The sequence below is a fragment of the Natator depressus genome, chromosome 11 (assembly GCF_965152275.1).
Source record: "Natator depressus isolate rNatDep1 chromosome 11, rNatDep2.hap1, whole genome shotgun sequence".
In the NCBI taxonomy this organism is placed as follows: domain Eukaryota; kingdom Metazoa; phylum Chordata; order Testudines; family Cheloniidae; genus Natator; species Natator depressus.
In genome coordinates, this window is record NC_134244.1 from 27,717,955 (window position 1) to 27,737,199 (window position 19,245).

Genomic DNA, 19,245 nt, shown 5'->3' on the forward strand with positions numbered 1-19,245 from the left:
TTTAATAAAACACTTCAGGTTTCACAAAGCTGGTAAAAGTAGGACTTACATCACTCTGAAGGTCATAAGTTTTCCTGGCATGTACAACATTGTTCTGGTCTGGCAGACATGTCCACTGGTGCAGAGGATGTCTATAATCAATGTCACTGACTAGTTCCTGACACTTCTTGGCAAGTACAACTCCCAGCATATCTACGGGAGTATTATACTTGGTCTTCCATTTCTCAAAATCTTTCTTATACTCTCTGTCACTCTGGATCTTGGCTACATGCATAGACCACACCATCTTCGGATCATCCTGGATGTTGCGGGCTCCCACATGGTGGCCAAGCTGCTTGCGATACCCTTCTTTGTATTTGTACTGTTGGAAAGAAAGAAAAGAATAATTGATGCTTTTTCAGATTCAACCTAGAAATGCTACCTTTGTAAAAACTGTTGGTGAAACTCCTTAGTTATTATAACATACTAAGAACCCAATCCTATGAGGTGATGATTGATTCCTATAAATAGCTGAGTATCCTTAATCCCACTATAGTGCAAGATATAGCCCTTATAATTTCATAGGATAGGGTTCACAGCTTTTGTAAACCCTTCCTCATCTGTGTAGTCCCAATTTATGTGGCGAATTCCACTGCACTTAGTGTGCTTCATTGGGACTATTCATGTACGGGTTTGTGGGATCCAGGTTATACTTAGCAAATAACAGTCCATGTAATGGTTAATTCCAGGTTTGATATGAAATATTAAATCTGAATTCAAACTCTATTTCAGTGAGTAACATTCATCTTCAAACAATTACATGCAACTCCACAGCACAGTCTAAGTCACTGATGGATTATGTCAATTTTCAAATGAAATAAAACGTCAATGTTACCCACAACAATAAACTGGGTTTAAGTGATATATATAGTAGCAGACTGAAAAAAACAAACACAATGTATGTTGGATGACTAGCCTTGCATTGAAACATCCAGTGTATGCCTTCTTTTTTTTTTTGAAAGACAGAAAGACCTTATCCCACTGACACCAATAGAAAGACTCCCATTGATTTCAATCAGCACTGATTCAGCCCCATAGGGCTTAACCACACTATCTGTTATTTTAGTTTAGTAAGACTCTTACTTCACTGGAAATGTCTCTGGATGCCTTTGCTGACTTGAGTGATATGGCATCAGGAGGAAGCTCATAGCCTTTCTTCTTCAGTTCTTCATATCCTAACTTGTAGAGTTTCTGTTGAGAAAAGTTTTCGATAATGACTGCAAGCACACTTTGCAGAAAAGTATTCCAATGTTGATGTTTGGAGAGAAAGGAAATGCTATGTATTTTACACCATAATTCAAGAACTGAATTCCTATTTTTCACATTGTGCAGAAAACAAGGGTGAATTTATCAAATGGAGTTGGCTACTACTAATTTTCAATTGCCAATGCATGCTAGCTGAGCTATCATGTTTTTAAATTAAAAAGCACATTTCTAGGTCTCTGAGATGGCTTTCTTGGTGCTAGAAATTAGTCAAAAGTCTTGTGTGCTATTCTTGCTACAGAATATTTTCCACTAAGGGTGGAAATTATTGCATAACTGCAATAGATTGACTGTGGAGAGGTAAATAAAAGTTTTTGGTTGCAACTCATTTGCAACCAATACTGTCCTTTACTTTAAATATGTAATCTGATTAATAAACATTGCTGCAGACCACAATGACATGGACTTCTGAGAAGGTCAACAGTGCATATTTTCTGACCCCCCCGTGTGTCTGTTTTCAACCTGTCATGACCTCTCCTCTTGAATACTAGTGATAAATCTTTTTGGCATTTCTTTCTTATGTTCCAGGACAAAGGAGAATTTGACAAAAAATGGTACTCTATAATTCTAAAAATTCAACTCACTACAATTAGACATTTTCCCACAACAGGTTGCTAGACTAATTACATTCTATTGGAGAGGTATCTAAGATGTTGATTTGAGCAATAGGGATGAAATGGACATATCTAAAGATAGCAACCTCATACTGCATGCTTTGTTGGTATTTTTCTTGTAATCTAATAGCTGCCATATTGGCTCCCTCCACATAACAAGTTTACCAGAAAAAGACCATGGGTATGTTAAAGGTTGTAAGAATTCAAGAGTTCCAGAATAAATTCTGAAGGACTTTACTGCAATTTAGACTGCATTCATGAAGCGAATTTTCAAATCATAAGCTCATGGAACACCCAGTGTAGTATGGAATCAAACTTACATCACTTGTATTGATTAAGTTTGCTTTAGCCAAAAGGATTTCAGGAGTGTCAGGCATGACGTGAATGTGAGTCTTGTCCTTGTCCCAAGCTTCTCTGTAAAGTCTCTAGAAGGAGAAACAAACAAAACCAGTGTGTCTAATAGAACCTTTGTATAAATAGCAGATTTCATTCAGCTTCACCTTATGTCTTTAACAGCAATACAAAAACATGTCACACAAGTATAAAGTGTGGGAGATATAAATGGTACTGGATGGATAGTTGAAGAAAATAATGCATTAATCACTTAGAGTTCTATTTAAATACAATTTTTTGCATCCCTTTTGTATGTGGAAGGCCAAAGAGTCATCATTATAACAGTCCCATATACAGCATGACTAACTATGGGTAAAGACATTATTTATGCTTAACATTGAATAAGTTCTGTAGAGCAGCCACGATAATCTCCTGAATCACACTTGGGACTTCTTGTCATCTGAACTCAAGATGCCAAATGGGCCCAAAATCACAGAAATCTGACATTTTGCTAAACAGACAGCTATGACCAACAATTGGAAAATTCCTTTTTTAAAGACCTATTAGTCACTGTTGACTCAAATTATATTAATTTTAACATTATATGAGCTTGAAATAAATTACAAGTTCATTTATCTGTTCAATTAAATGTTCAGCCTTCAGAAACTTACATCACTCCTATTTTTGGCATTAGACTTTGCCAAAACTACGTCCATGGCATCAGGGATACTTGTGAATTTAACAGTGTCTGGTGGCTGGCGGTATTTCTTCTCACTCAGGATTTCTGAAGCTTTCTTGTTCTTTTCTGCCTCCAAAGAGCCAGATGGGATCCACCCCAGGCCTTTAAGCCATTGAAGATCTGACTTATATACATTCTGTTAAGGAACCAAAGAAATCAGGGAATGTCATTCTCTTGTCTGCATCAATGAACTGCATTAAAGGATTAACTGGTAATTAATAGAGCTTGTTTAGCTATAATCTGTATTGCTGGAACTACAAGAGGAAATGTCATTTCTGCTCTACAGGGACACCAGATTCCCTTCAATAATGAATATATCTTTCATAAATATAAAAGAAATAGATCAAGTAAAAAGGAAACTTACATCACTCTGTAGTTCATATACTTTCTTAGCTTGGATGATGCTAGTCTGGTCTGACAAACTAGTCCACTGGTGTAGGATCCGTCTGTAGTCTACATCACTAACCAACGACTGGCATTTCTTAGCCAGTAGGAAGCCCAACATATCCACGGGCATGTTAAACTTGGTCTTCCACTTCTCAAAATCTTTCTTGTACTCCCTCTCGCTCTGCATCTTGGCTACATTCATAGACAACACAAGTTTGGGATCATCCTGTAGGCTGCGGAATCCAATGTGATGTCCCTGCTGCTTGCGGTAACCTTCTTTATACTTGTACTAAAATCATAAAGATTGTGGTACTCAAATTAGGGTAAGAATGAGAAAATGGGGAAATAACAGCTTATCAGATACATTCACCAGGATGCCATGTATGCTGGCAGTTAGACTCACAAGCAAACTTGAACTTTTTGCTCTCTTGGATGCTAGAAGCTGAGTAGATCATTATGGTTTCACACTTAGGGGTCTAATATTCCCTTGATGTATGTGCATAACTTTGCTTGATGTTAGTGTCTTAGGAATGCCTCTGCTGCTGAAGGAATTGAGCCTTTGGACTCCGTAGGAAGAGCAGGCTGCACTTCTCTCAGAATGTCTCCTCCACTGCACGAATTACCAACTAACTACAATCTGGAGAGACCGCTTGCTTGGTACTCCCAGGCAGAAACATAATCCAGTGTCTCAAGGGACAAAAGTGAGCACTGGAAAATGTAGGGTCCTGACTATCCAGAACGTTTCCCTAAAAATTAGCAAACATTTGTCCTTATATACAAGCGCTGCACTGAGGTTAGGATATGGAGTAGTGCTGGGCATGTGTCTGCCCTGAGACCTGTTCTACAGCTGCATGGTAGATTAACTCAGGGCGGTAGGATGAGTTAGTGGGTCAAAATTTGCTGCTGCTCTAAAAACATAAAGCAGATAGTCCTGGGTACTGCAGGCTGCTCCCATGCCAAATAGAAGGCAGACAGCAAGCTTGGGGTCATGGTGCAATGATGTGAGAGCAATCCCTCTCCTACTCTCTCGTCAATGCTAAGAGATTCTGTCCCACTGGTTACACAGGGAGGAAAAGGTCTCTTAGCTCTCTATCCCTGCCAGCACACCTTCGGAGCACAGGGATGGACCTGGCTCAATGAGGTTTATTAGACTGTGACTGAGTGCATAAAATACATCACAGATCGAATTGAAAATGTCACTTACATCACTTGCAATGTCCCTCGAAGCTTTGGCTGCTTTCACTGAAATGGCTTCAGGTGTGAGGTCGTAGCCTTTCTTTAACATTTCTTCCCATCCAAGTTTGTACAGTTTCTAAAATTGAAAACAGATAGTTTTTCCAAAACTCCCCCTGCATCTTTGTAAAAACAATACAAATAGAACACATGTATTTTAACATGCTGGCCCATTGCATAAACATTGCATCCAAGCCCTGACTACTACACTCCATTTTAACTCAGCCCTTACTCAGGTGAAAGTTTTGCCTGAGAAAAGTGCGTGTGAAAATTGAGGGCCAGGTTGTGGCTGAGCCCTGCATGGATGCAAAAAGTGAGAGCACAAAGAGCCCCATTCAGGGAGCAGGCTGCCCTTTCCCTAAGAGCAGAGCTGGCCAGATATGCAGGACAGCATACACTGCACCCCTGCAGGCTGTCCCTCTGTGTGCTGGGGAGCATTTGGAAGCATTGTTTTACTATAAAAAGAAAAGGAGTACTTGTGGCACCTTATTTACTGATACTTTCACTGGGGCAATGTGATCTGCACTGTCTAATGCAGGGCTGTGGCTAAACCTACAATAGACCCTCGGGTAAAGACATCAAGATTTGACACTTTAGGGACAGTATTAGGGATTGTGTCTTTAATACATTATAGGTTTTTTTCACAAGTGCTTACTAGATTACAAATAATCTGTTTGTAAGGCTTGTTCTTACATAAGGAATCATTAATATTTAGAGATTAGTTCATTCCCTTTGTCACTCTACCGAAGTAAATGATATTACAACAGGAAAGAATTTGATCCCCATCTATCATACCAATTTAAAAATCAGAGTTCAGTTAGTTCTTTCTTTGCGAGGCTAGCAGAACTGGATGCACCCTGAGAATGAAACAGTCCAAAAGCAAGGATGAGACACCCAAAATATATTTTGTTCAGTTTAGTTTTGATTATTTATCCTAAAGTTTCATAACACACGAGTATGTTCTGTATTGTTGGGTAATTTGTAAAAACTAACAGGCCAATGTCCTCAGCTGATGTCCACTGTCATGTGGAGCTCCATCTCAGAGAACATACGCTGATTTACCCCAGCTGAGGATCAGGTCCAAGAAACCTGAGTAATGTGAGACTTCATTCTCTATCTTGCATACTTCTATAGTCCCCAGTACCATAATGCCTCAAAATCTTTAATGTATTTATCTTCACAACACCCCTGTAAGGTAGGAAAGTGCTATTATCCCCATTTTACATAGAGGGAAATGAGGTGGACAGACTAATTGAGATGTCCAAAACCACACAGAAAGTCTGTAGTGGGGCAGAGATTTGAACCCAGGCTTCCCAACTTCTAGTCTAGTGCCCTAAGCACCAGATCAACCCTCCTCACTCACTAATACTTTGCTGGGAAGTTTGGCCACTGGAGTGGAACTGAAGTAACTACCAATATTGGGTATGGATTTGCAAATTTCCTATTAATGAGGATGTACTGTAGCTCTAAAAAAGGCAATCCAGTTGAACTATGCACATATAATTTAAACACTTGGCACTTGGAGGTAATAGACCTGCCTCTAACCATCCACAGAAAGCAAAAACAAATTAGTTTATGAAAAATCTCTAGCACAGACTGTCACTATCCTATATTTAGAAGGAAAATTAAGAAAGACAGTCTGAAAGAAAGATGGAAACAACTGTAAATGCTTCGTATTCTATGTGCCTGTTATATTTTGACTCAGCAGAGAAGGAGAGAGACAGACACAAAGGGAGCTGAAAGAAACACAGCTGTCTGCTACGGAGATTTTATTGTTCTGGCAGTAAAACTGAAACCAACACTAAGGTGAGGCTTTGCACTGGGAATGCTAAACATTAAAAGAGGCAGAACATCACATTCTCCACCCTACTTTAAAAAACTTCCCAAATTTATATACATCATCATTTACATGGCTAACATGAAATAGTATATAACCTAAATAAAAGTTGCGGGTGGACTACCACAGACTCTCAAAGTGCAAGGGATTATTCTGCTCTGGAATAACAACTCACTAATTAAACAATATATAACTTCAGGCATACAACTAGTTTTCACACTCTCTTGGGTTAATATGGTGACAAGGGTGTGGCAGTGCCCTTGACAACAGGAACAGTTCGGGGTAAGGAATCAACTGGATCTGGTACCAAAGTTTCTTCCACCAAACTGTTGGCATTAGGAGTTGTAATGGAAGGAGGTTTGAAAGTAGGAACAGAAAGTCCTACTGGAACATCTCCAGACTCCGGTACTTGTCAAGGCTGCAACTGATCCATAGATCATTTCCATAAAATACCACCAGACAGTTTTACCACATACAAAAAAAGTCCTGTGCATTTTACAAGTTCTCCAGATACACATTTCACTCCACAACTGTAGTTGTCAGTCCACACTGTGTCTCCTACTTGAAAAAAAATGATGAGTCTCACATCATTAATCAATTTGCATTCATTGGGATTTGGCTACACAGGAGGCAACATCAGGATGTAGCAGGTCCCAACAGGTACACAAAGGTCACTTCCAGAAGAGAGTTGCAGATGACTCCTGGGTAGTAGCACATGTTGTGTTCCTGTAGACAGGCAAGAAATTGTCCAGTTTCTGCTGATGACTCAAAATAGACTTGTAAACTCTTAAGCAGGCTTTACATGACTGTAAAACCATTCTGCAAGTCCATTTGTAGCAGGATGCTATGGAGCAGAACATATGTGCTGAACTCCATTTGATGCTAGGAACCTCTGAAATTCTTCAAAGCAAAATTGAAGTCTGTTGTCAATCTCCAACTATTCTAGTAAGCCAAATTGGCTAAACATCCAGAGATGTCCAATGGGTTTGGTAGCTGTGGTAGAAATCATTCTAAAATCTCTGGACAGTTTGAATAGGCATTGACTGTGACTAAAGGTCTGGCAAAGTCCATGCAAATATGTGTCCAATGGGTCTGAGGCTCATGAGTTTACACCAAAGGCGTAAACGAGCTGGGCCAGGATCATGCTGAATTTCCTGACACGTAGTATAGCACTTCTCTTTCCTCTCAATATCTTTGTCATCAAACCTTCACTCATACAATGCCAAAATCACAAAGAGCTTCGAAAACCAGAGAGTGAAGTGATTCCGGAATGATCACTCTTATTCTGCATAAGATGCAGTTGTGATTCAGATATAAAACAGGCTGATGTGACGTAAACTGGGGATTCTTATGATCTAACACTGTTCCTTGTAATACCATTCCCTTCACAAGAGAAAGCACATCATCCTTTAGCGGATTTGTGTTGATGTCTGTGCTAGTGATGGGTAACCTCTCCATCAAATTGAGATAAAACATTTCATCTGATGTTTCTTTGGGCTAATGGGAGCTTGGGCATGGCAGCCCATCAGCATTGCCATGCTGAGTTCCTTTACAGAACTGAATAGTATAGGAATGAGCTGAAAGTAGCAATGACCACCGTGGCATCCGAGCAGCAACTAATGATGGAATTCCATGTTTAGGTGCAAAAATTGAAAGTGACAGGAGATGATCCATCAGCAAGGTAAAAATATCTACCATACAGATAGATATGAAACGTCTGAATTCTGAAGATAATGCTAAGAGCTTCTTGCTCTATTTGTACATAGTTCTTCTCAAGCATAGTAAGCGATAGTGAAGCAAAGGCAATTGGGTTCTCCATGCCATCAGGAAAAATATGGGGAAAGAACTCATATACTCCAGATGGTGAAGCATTACAAGCCAATTGCAATAGCAGTGAGGCATCAAAGTGAGTAAGAACTTCGCCTAATGTCAACAGTTTCTTAGCTTCCTTAAACACACACACATAGAGTCCACTTCCATTTTTTCTTTGCTTGTAACACTTCATGTAAAGGTGCCAATACTGTCACCAGATTAGGCAGATTAGTAGTTAAGCAGCCCTAAGAATGAATGTAACTGTGACACATTCTCTGGAGTGGTGCGTGAAAAACCACCTTCTCTTTCTCTGGTGATTCCTTAAGCCTGTGGTATCAATTGCTTGTCCAAGGTATTCAACTGAAGGTTTGAAAACTCACATTTGTCTTGACATACTCTCAGTCCATGGCCTTCCAAACACTGCAAGACAACATCCAAATTTTGAACATGATCCTCCGGATCATTTCATGTAATAAGGATGTCATCCAAATAGCACTGAACTTTGTTTAGTCCCTTCAGAATCTCATCCATAGCTTTCTGGGATAGGACAAGTGTCTGTGTGATACTGAAAGGCAACCTGTTACAACAAAATAAGCCTTTTTGCATGCTGATCGTGAGATATTTGAGAGATGTGGGATCAATCTCTATTTGTAGGTATGCATTGAGCAAATCCAATTTACTGAAACACAGTCCTCCACTAAGAATAGCAAACAAATCTTCAATACAAGGTAGTGGACTGGTCTGAACATGAAACTGATAAGACTCCAGTGTTCACTAAATGTTCCATATCAGCTTCTACCAGAGACTTCAGAGTATAAGGCACAACTCTGGGCTTGCAATATTTTGGCTGTCTATCAGACTTAATAGTGAGCTTCACTGACACATTGCTCATCTGTCCAAGGTCTTGTTCAAAGACTTTGGAGCGTCTGTCCAGTATTTCTTGAAGACTCTGAGGTGCTTTCATGATAACCTTGATCTCAGTCAAATTTTCCTTAAGCGTCTCAAACCAAGATCTGCCAAATAATGGTGATAACTTTCCTTTGATTACATATAAGAGTAAAACAACTGATTGTCCATCTAATTTAACTGTCACCTTGAATAACCCTTCTATTACTAACTTTTCTCCAGCATAAGGCTTCAAAACCACGGTGGTTTCTTCCAGAGGAGCGTGTGACAATATCTGCTGATAGGCAGATGCAGAAATCAGTGAGATGGCAGCTCCAGTATCAACTTCCATTCTTGCAGGAACACCTTCAATCAAGGGAGTAACCAAGATGCCATTTTTTACTCCAGCTTCTGATAACATGTGTAGGGCTAGGTCTTGATCAGTGTCACTAGAACTCTTGTCTTTATCCACATTATGAATTTCCAACTTCTGTCCTTTCTGAGGTTCAATCTTCACAGGTGTCTTCTTAGATTGAAGGTTACTGTGGGTTGCTAGTCATTGAACTGTGCAACAGGCCATGGCAATTTGTCCTTTCTTCTGGCACTTCCTGCAGGTAACCAGGCATGTTCATAATCCTTCTCAGTGTGCGTAGTTTGTGCACAATGGCCACATGTAAAGTTCTTATATTCCCATGGTCGTTTGTCTTGCCAATGCAGGACGTGATCATCTTGGTTCACACTGAAGTCCAGAGAATCCTTCTCTGCAGTATCCATGACAATAGCTACTTCAACAGCCTTCTTGAAGGTAAGTGCTGACATAGACACTAACTTTTTCTGGATCTCGTCATTACAGAATCCAGAGACAAACTGGTCACATAGGGCATCAAACTGACAATACTCCAACAACTTCCTTAGAGCAGCAGCAAACTGTGCTCTCAATTCTTCACTTCTCTGATGTCGCTGATGGAACTGGTATTATTCTGCTATCATCAACGGGATAGGAGAAAAGTGTTTCTGCATTGCTGCAGTAATTGCAGTATATGTGGAAGCTCCAGGCTCAGTTGGACACAACAGGTGATGCAGCAGCCTATATGCCTTTGGACCCATCACTGTCAGCAAGTTTAAAACCGTTTGTCTGTCTGGAATGGTGTTGCAAGCAATAAATTGCTCAAAACATTCAAGGTACATTCATGATTTGTGGTTTTCATCAGACTCACCAACATTGCCCAGAAAAGTTGCCATTTTACTCTGCTCTACTGTTGCACTTCATGCCTTCTGGACATCCTCTCTGCCACAGTGAAATTCCCCCTTTTCTAAACTGTGCACTATCTGCCCTTGATTTCCCTTTGCTGGCTGTGTGCTTACTGTAGAAAGCAGAATTCTTCCTTTCAGCTCCCTCTGCTGGCTGAAGACCCTCAGTGCAGGCTAAAGCTTATTTCACATGCTGCCTTCTTGCACGTGGTCAGCCAAGATGGCTGCTTGCATTCCGTTCACTGCTTTGTTTGGACAGCTCCAGCAGTAACTGCAACCCAGATCCTTTGTTCTATCTTTATTTGCCTACTTCCCTCTCTCTAGCTAGCTGGCTCACACTGCCCCAGCACCAAAAAGCAGCAGTCTGTCATCTGGTGCCTCGAGGTGAACTTTTCCCCTTTTATACGTATATTATTATCTGCTATTTCTTCTTCTTCAGGCAGTGGGAACAGAGGATATTCATGGGATATAAATTCCTCATTGCCAGTATGTTATATCTGAACCCGGTAGAGAGGGAGACAGACAAACAGACACAAAGGGAGCTGATAGAAACACAGCTGTTTGCTGTGGAGACTTTATTGTTCTGGCAGCAAAACTGAAATCAGCATGAAGGTGAGGTTTTGCACAGAGGAGTGCTCAAACATTTAAAGGGACAGACTATCACAGTGCCCAGTGGGTCCATGATGATGGGTTGAGAAACCTGCACAAAGTGGGTTTGGAATTTTAGAACAAGGAATTTGTAACCTACTCTGACTGAGGCCATGAAGGACCCGGTACATCTCTGTGGGAGATATAAAGAATGCAGTAAGCCTTTTTCTGAGTTCACCTTGCTGAATAGGGCGAATATTTATGTTTAGCAAGAGGTTTAGGATTAAATTTTCAGAAGCTCCTAAGTGACGTAGGAGTCCAAGTCCCATCTATTTTTCATTTTCCTCTAGTTCATAACAAATATTTACCCTTAAATAACAGGACACCTTTTCTTGAGGAAAACAGAACGAATATATTCAAAAACAAACTATAAAGTATTTTAAAACTCTTTACCTGACTGTAATTTGCCATGTTCTGTCTGGCCTGTAGAATATCAGGTGTATCTGGCATCACATGAAGCTGAAGTTTATCCTTCTCCCAAGCTTGAGTGTACATATGCTGCAGGAAAAAAAGAGTACCAGATATGCTAATATGAATGATAGATAGAGCTCTCTGTGTGTACTTTGTTTATGGACCGAGAAAGAGAGAGGGAGTTGCTGATTGTATATATTTTTACTGACTTAATCCATGATTCAAGTGAATTAGGATCCATTCTTGCTCCCACTGAGGTCAGTTCATCAGGCCCTTAGTGAGCATTTCTCGCAATGACTATCAGCCTGTTCCACAGTCATTTGTTTAAAGACAGTGTTTCTCCTTAGTAAAGAGGGCAGGATGAGACCCATACTGGCTAGACTTCTGAATGCTGTTATGGAAGCTTATAGTTCCCCTCCGACACCTCAGAATTAGAAATTAACATGTATATCATGCCAGTGAGAATAACTGAGACTGTACAAGTAACAATGGCATGATCTAACCCTGAGAAAAATGGGAGAAGGAACTATTTAGCCAGTAATTGGGTGCTTGGATCTGGTAAAAGAAATCTGCAAATGGCTTGTTCTCTCACACCTTAAAAAGAAATTAATTATCTTGGCAAAGCAAGTTTGCCAGGGAGGCATGTGTTTTAAGCAATGTTGGAGAGAGGCAGAGATACTGAATTACACAGTGATCGTTTACATACACAATTTTTACTGTATCCACTCACCTGATTCATCACATCTGCATTGTGTTTTGCTAGCACCATGTCCATGGAGTCACTCTGTTTTGTGAAGGGGAAAAGGCTTGGGTGCTGGCGGTAATTCCTGTCACTTGCAATTTCTGTGGCTTTCTTAGATTTCTCCACGTCCAGAGAACCAGCAGGGCTCCAACCAAGTCCTTTGTACCATTCATTGTAGTCCTGTTTGTACTTATTCTGTAAAACAGAGACAAAAAGGAAAACCACATTTTACAAACTTCAGCAACTGAAAAATGCTTGTTTCGAAAAAAAAAAAAAAACTTCATACACAACTGAAAAAACAGTATAGACAGTGGGCAATTCACAACAAAAAACAGTAACTTACATTACTTTGAATCCGATTCATGTTTCTGGTCAGTTCCACATTAACTGCATCTGGTAGGAGGATATATTTGTGGATCAGGTGTTTGTAGTTAGAGTTGGTTATATTACCTTGTGCCTCCTTCGCTGCCTTGATACTTAATGTATCAGCAGGTGTATGGTAACTGGTCTTGCTGGTCTCATAGGCTTTCCTGTACTCACGATCAGACTGCATCTTAGCCACTTGCATAAAATGGACTAGTTTGGGATCATCCTGGAGGCTGCGGAAGCCTACAAGTTTCCCCTTATCCATTTCATAACCTAATTTATATTTGTACTGTGAAGAAAACAGAACAAAAGGCCTTAAAACCACCTTGCCTATAACAAATCAAATTGAGAAAATAATTAATCAACCTTTCCTCTGAGAAAAATCCATATCCATTAGAAATATGCTATTTAAACATCACTGTGGCAAACACAGCACTCGTAGCTTTTTCTACTTAATCTGATGCTAATCCTTGAAAAAACTCAGGGGTCCTACCTCTTTGATCTTTATGAGGGACATTTTAAAAAGAATTATCCTAAAAATCTTTTCCATGAAAAGGAAAGTTTCTTCATAATGCCCTGCGACCTGCAATGCGTCATGTAGCCTCTGAGGGCAGCTGTTATTGAATCTCACTGTCATGGCATCACATAATTTGAGAAGATAGAGAGATTGATAAGAAACGAAGGAAGTTCCAATTTGCAGGAGGCATCCCTTTGAAAAATATTTGGATTTTATTATACTAACACTTTGAGCTCAGGTCTGGAGTTTGGCCCAAGTTTGAAGATCAAACTACCTCTGTGGTTATGTTTAGTTCCAAGACTGAACAATTGTTTTTAAACTTAGAAGCTGCTTCCCACTGTTTCCGAGTTTTGTTTTCTTAATAACGGTGTAATGGATTAAAACCTTAAACCTGAACTAAGTCCATACTCAAGCAACACTCCCATTGGCCTAAATCCTAGTCAGCAGAGTGCACAGGCCCAGTATCAGGCTCTGATCTGCGCTGCTGAGCTCCTTGGAGAGGGTTTGGGAGGGAGGAAACCTCCTCCCAGGCTATGAAGCAGATGCAGATCCACTCTGCAGTGTCTATTACAACTCTGAGGCTGTGCGGAAGAACTTGAGCATCAACACAGCATCAGCTCCTTAAGCCTTCCCCTTCCCCTCTTCCATAGGCTAATTTTGTCCTTGCTAGACCCAAAGCCTGAATAGCGGTATTCAGGGAACCTCTGTGTGGACCCTGAGCTCTGTGCTCCCACCCCACCTTTGCACAGTGAAACCCTGTACTGGTTTTCTCTGCAGGATTTGCCCCCCTGACTTCAGTGCAAATGTCACCTAAACAGAGACTGAGAACAGCTGAGTAATCAGGTCCTACCATTGTAGTATTAGCAGCAAACATAATTTATGACAAAGGGCCCTTTGTTGCATTCAGATATTGGTGAGGCTAACATCTGAACTCCATAACGCAGCAATTAAGGAGTAACACATGTATATCTAAACTAAAGCATGCAGCTACTATATACAATGTCACCTTTAAAAAGTGCCCCAGCAAAGTCACTTTGACAAACAACTTGTACTATACAGGTAAAATTGGTTTTCTGAATGAGAGCCATGCTAGACTGACTCCTTATGTATCTCCCTATCTTCCTAATGAAGCAATTGCTCTTTGATCACTGTGAGCCAATTTAATGTCACAAAAGCTACATTTATTAAACACATTTATAAACAATATAAAAAATAAAGAGAATTCATAACATCAGCATCCAAAATGGAATCAAGTCGATAAATGAATGCTTCATAATATTTGACAATAGACAGTTTCCTCTTTTAAAAACTCACATCACTAGCAATGTCTCTGGAAGCTTTGGCAGCTTTAATGGAGATAGCATCAGCTCTGAGGTCATACCCTTTCCTTCTAGACTCTTCTAAGGAATGCTTGTACATTTTCTGTGAATTGGAAAAAAAGAGAATATTCCTTTTTTTAAAATGCACTAATGCATATAAAAACAGAATAAATTATGCCATATATGTGATCATTTGAAACAAGGACTTTTCAGTAGCACTGTTCTGTCCTCATATATTTAACACTCATACAACAAGTGTCTTAAGGCATTCAGGCACTCAAAGGGGCACTATTTCAAAATTAAGCGCAGAGTATTTGCATCTCTAAGTGTCTGATTTGTACCTGCAGCTAGCTAACTAGAAGGGCAAAAGACCCTGATTTGTTTCTTCCAGGGCAAAAATATCAGTGAAAATTTAGAAGGTGCAAATTGCATCCATAAGGAAGAGGCCACCATTTCAAAAATGCAATAAAAAATATCTACTTTTGTGCACATTATTTATTTATTTATGTATTTATATTACCATACTGCCTAGGAGCCCCAATAATGAACCAGGACCCCATTGTGCCAGATGCTGTGCAAACACAGAACAAAAAGATGGTCCTTGCCCAAAGAGCTTACAATCTAAGTATAAAGCAAGAGACAACAGATGGATACAGCATTGCAAGATGGTATCTATACATGCCATTCCTCATTTTACATGTGCAGGTTTTAGCAGTGAAATTTAGATGTCCAAGGTTGAAACTGGCCCATAATGTTGCCTATTACATACAGTAGAGGCATGCGAATTTGCATGAAAAATGGAGACGGTTGTGGCTTATGCGCTAAATTTTATAAATTAGGGAGGGAAAAAAAAATCAAGGATACCCAAACTATTATTTTAACAATTACAAATCCCGTTTTAATTATTTATGTTAATATTTCATAATGTACCCTAAATATTCTGCTGTATATTTTGTTTTTCACTGCAGCAACTCATTATAGCTTCTGCTATGGAATCTTTGCTGAGTGCAAATTACTATGGATTAGTGAAGGGTGAATAAACGAGGTTCTCCTGTACTGTCATTTTAATTACTCCTAATACTAGATAACTGCAAGATAGTGCCAACTAACCAGTCTGAGTAGCAGTACTTACATCGCTTATGTTATATGCATTTGCTTTTGCCAAAGCAATCTCTGGAATATCTGGCATGATGTGAACTTTTGTCTTGTCAGCTTCCCATGCTTGTGTGTACCGGTGCTGGAAGGGCGAATAAAAAAAGAAGTCAAATTACAATCTCAACAGAGAAATCAAATATAGCACATTATTATCACAGTCATTTTCTTTATAAGGGCCAAATAAGTCCCCAGAATGCATGCACATCACACTGTATGAATCCAAGGACAGAACTTGGCCTTTAATTTAAAATGTTACTTCTTTTTAATTATTTTGAAAATGCAGCTGTAGTGTAATGTCTAGTTACTTTCTCTCTGCAGGATAAAGCAAAACATGAGAGATTTGAGTCTGAGGTTTCCTAACACTACAGGATTATAAACTCTCCTGTGTGATGGGACCTGACAAAGTTTGCTGACATGCTAAAAAAATGCCCCAAACACACATGATCCTCTTCTCACTTACAGCTAGTGAATCAAGAATAATTCCATTGGAGTCAATGGAGTTATACTGGTATATAAGTGAAGAGAAGAATCAGTCTCATAGTACATACCTGCTTGACAGTTACTGACCATACCTGGTGCATCTAGGAAGGATTAACCTCCTAAATGTGTTCAAACATATCTAGTGACAGAGTCCAGCAGAATCCTCAGGTTCTGTACCCAGAGAAAGAAGCTATTCAGTGTCAGAGTCTTATGCAATAGCTCTGCACACAGCTCATTGCTGACAGCCGTCAGGAGGCACGCTGACTCGGCTATCTAACTTAAGAGTAATGGCAAGATCTCAGTAGTAGGTAGATAAGAGCTCATTCTGAGGAACTGGGTCTAAGAAGAGCCTGTGTGATGGCCTAAAACACTGGTGGATCCAGGATCCATTTAATTTTGTCCCACACCTATTACAGGGCATTCTAGTACTGAGCTGATTTCTATTAAATGGATGATGGCAGCTCAGTAGGTGAATCAGCAGTGAAAAGTTAAACTGTAACTATAAAGTACGTTCATATTACACGGTGGCTTCTGATCACAGTAACATAATTCAGGTAAACTATTCAGAACTGCCAATGTGACTCAGGAGCCTAAGTCCCATTTTCAAAACTGACTTAGGTACTTTTAGAACTGGGACTTGGGCTCCTAAGACATTTTGGTGCTTTTGAAAATTTGACCTTCCATCTTGCAGTGAGCATGGTGTGCTAACAAAAAGGAATCCTCAGATCTGCTCCCTTCTGAATTTCTTAGCATATTGTGGCCAGTTTTTTCCTTGGTTGTGTCAAGGCCTATGGGGATAAAGTTAATGAGAATCCAGCATATTTCATCTGTGGCCAGAACTGATCATTTCAAAAAGACTTGCTCACACAACTCTCCAATTTGTCTTTTTATCACTGCATGCATAACTGAATTGTGACAAATATTTTCATACTTTGTCCATGATTTTAGCATTATTTGTCGCTAGAACCATGTTCATAGAATCCATCAGACTGGAATACTTCAGTTTGTCTGGGTGCTGGCGATATTTCTTCTCACTTATAATTTCCATAGCTTTCTTATTCTTCTCAGCTTCCAGAGAGCCTACTGGCATCCATCCCATACCCTTCATGAATTGATCATAGTCAGCTTTGTATTGATTCTGTAAGGAGAAGGAAATAAATCAGCCTGATGCATGAAAAATTCTGGGTGACCTTCTACTTGTTTAGTAAGTTTAGTGTTTCTTTGAGTTTTTGAACATATGCACATTTAAATTAATACAATGGAATATTTTTGTGTATCCAAAGTTTACATCCTTTTACAGCAGTGCTGTGTGTTTTATTAAGGCCCATTCTTGCATTCTGTTGGAATTATTATTTATGAAGGGTATTGCCACCACACTAATTTAGTCATAAATTCCTTTATTAAATCCAAATGCCGAATGGTATTTATACAATTGTTCTAAACTTGCCTAAAAGCCTAACTAATAAGCAATTTACTACATCCAAACAGTAACAAAACATTTATAAGCATTTGATCAAGATACTTACAAACGGGCTAAAGCCAAGGATGTTCAGATTCATATTGGTTAACTTCAGGCAGGTATTAGCAATGTAGTCTTTAAGAGTTTACTTTTTTATACCCTTTTAACAAGCAAGTGATGTCATTGCCAATTATCAGACCTTAGCTAAGGTCAGATGAAGGCGTTTTTCATACAGCCAATTGTTTACTGCACATGATAACCAATAACTATGTTTTCTTTCTATTTCTTTAGCCCAATCCTTGAATAAGATAACACTGGTCGTTTGAAGGGTCACTACAAGTTTAACACAACAACTAATTTTCCTCATGGTTTCATTCTTTTTTATTCCATGCTTTGGGCCTCTTGTTCACATTAATATCCCAACTCAAATTAAAACCATCATTCACCCAGATCTAATGTGAGCCTATATTCCTACACATTCCATATAAAATTCCAATCCCAATTACTTTTGTGAAGCTACAGCATACACAAATGGGGCGGCAGGATCAGCCCCTCTCAGTAAAAGGGACTAGACTGTGTCTTTAGGCAAAGCCTTGGGAAACAGTGTGTAAGCGCCATCACCTCAGGAGTATCCCCAAGTAGCACTATACATTGGAGACAGCCCTCTGAGGCACAATAGGGCCTAACTTTGGTTCCCCTAATTCTGAAAGGATAATTTCTTGGAAAATGTATGATGATTCTGTTAGTGAAGCTTTCCTTGGCTTGGGCTGCACACAAGTATTACTCCTTGAGTCAAATGGGACTTGTAAGCTATAAACACGTGACAAGCATATAAACAAAGTGGGCAGACTTGCCATCTGATCCCATCTAAATTCTTTATAAACTAGTTTAGTTTAATATTTCAGATTATTCTAAGAAATACAATGTGCATGTTACTGATGGACTGCTCTTTTATACTTGCTACGTTTTAATATACAATTGCACTGGCTTATCTATAAAACTCTAGGATTTAACCTATGGTATTTATCCATAAACTAAATATCTCTTAATTGGTAACACAAAGGTTGTAGAGTCTTTCACTTACGTCACTCTGTATCTGCATCATGTTTTTGGCTAATTCAAGATTCATAGCATCAGGCAAAACATTGTAATGGTGGATCAGGTGCTTGTAGTTTGTATTGGTAGCCACTTCCTGTGCTTTCTTGGCTGCCACTACACTGAACATATCAACTGGGGTGTGAAATCTCGTCTTTGACTTCTCATAGTCCCTTTTATATTCACGATCAGACTGCATCTTAGCCACCTTCATGAAGTGCACCAGCTTGGGATCATCTTCAAGGCTACGGAACCCAATATGCTTTCCTCTTGCCTGTTCATAAGCTAGTTTGTATTTGTACTGAAAGCAGAAAATAAACATATCAGGGTAAACTCAATACAGAAGAATGCATTATTAAGCATGCATTTATTTTTAAAAAGGTATAAAATATTCGGTTTGACTTATCAGAGAGGGCTTAACCCTGCATCCTTTTGAACACCACGGCCCTGATCCACCAAAGCACTTAAGCATATGTTTAAGCAGATAAGTAACCCAGAGAATTCATGGGGCTATGGTGCTCAGCAGGACCAAGCCAAGAATGAGCAAGGGGTACAGAATACACAGATCTCAGAGGATCCACTGGAGGCTTGTGAAATAAATATTCAGAACAAGAACTGTTCCAAGATTTACCACACCAAGCATGTAATTCAAACCTAGAT

General features: G+C 39.5%; 1 protein-coding gene across 1 annotated transcript in view; it reads right to left on the bottom strand.

Moving 5' to 3' along the window:
* The window catches only part of NEB (nebulin), a 196,328-nt gene that overhangs the window by 130,593 nt on the left and 46,490 nt on the right, over nucleotides 1-19,245 (bottom strand). The window contains exons 37-49 of the mRNA XM_074967337.1: nucleotides 18,575-18,886; nucleotides 16,963-17,169; nucleotides 15,529-15,633; nucleotides 14,392-14,499; nucleotides 12,538-12,849; nucleotides 12,183-12,389; nucleotides 11,435-11,539; nucleotides 4,580-4,687; nucleotides 3,353-3,664; nucleotides 2,921-3,124; nucleotides 2,237-2,341; nucleotides 1,123-1,230; nucleotides 50-361 (exon numbers count right to left, since the gene is read on the bottom strand). Of these exons, the coding sequence (XP_074823438.1) occupies nucleotides 50-361; nucleotides 1,123-1,230; nucleotides 2,237-2,341; nucleotides 2,921-3,124; nucleotides 3,353-3,664; nucleotides 4,580-4,687; nucleotides 11,435-11,539; nucleotides 12,183-12,389; nucleotides 12,538-12,849; nucleotides 14,392-14,499; nucleotides 15,529-15,633; nucleotides 16,963-17,169; nucleotides 18,575-18,886 (2,505 nt within the window). The remainder of the gene's footprint in view (nucleotides 1-49; nucleotides 362-1,122; nucleotides 1,231-2,236; nucleotides 2,342-2,920; nucleotides 3,125-3,352; nucleotides 3,665-4,579; nucleotides 4,688-11,434; nucleotides 11,540-12,182; nucleotides 12,390-12,537; nucleotides 12,850-14,391; nucleotides 14,500-15,528; nucleotides 15,634-16,962; nucleotides 17,170-18,574; nucleotides 18,887-19,245) is intronic.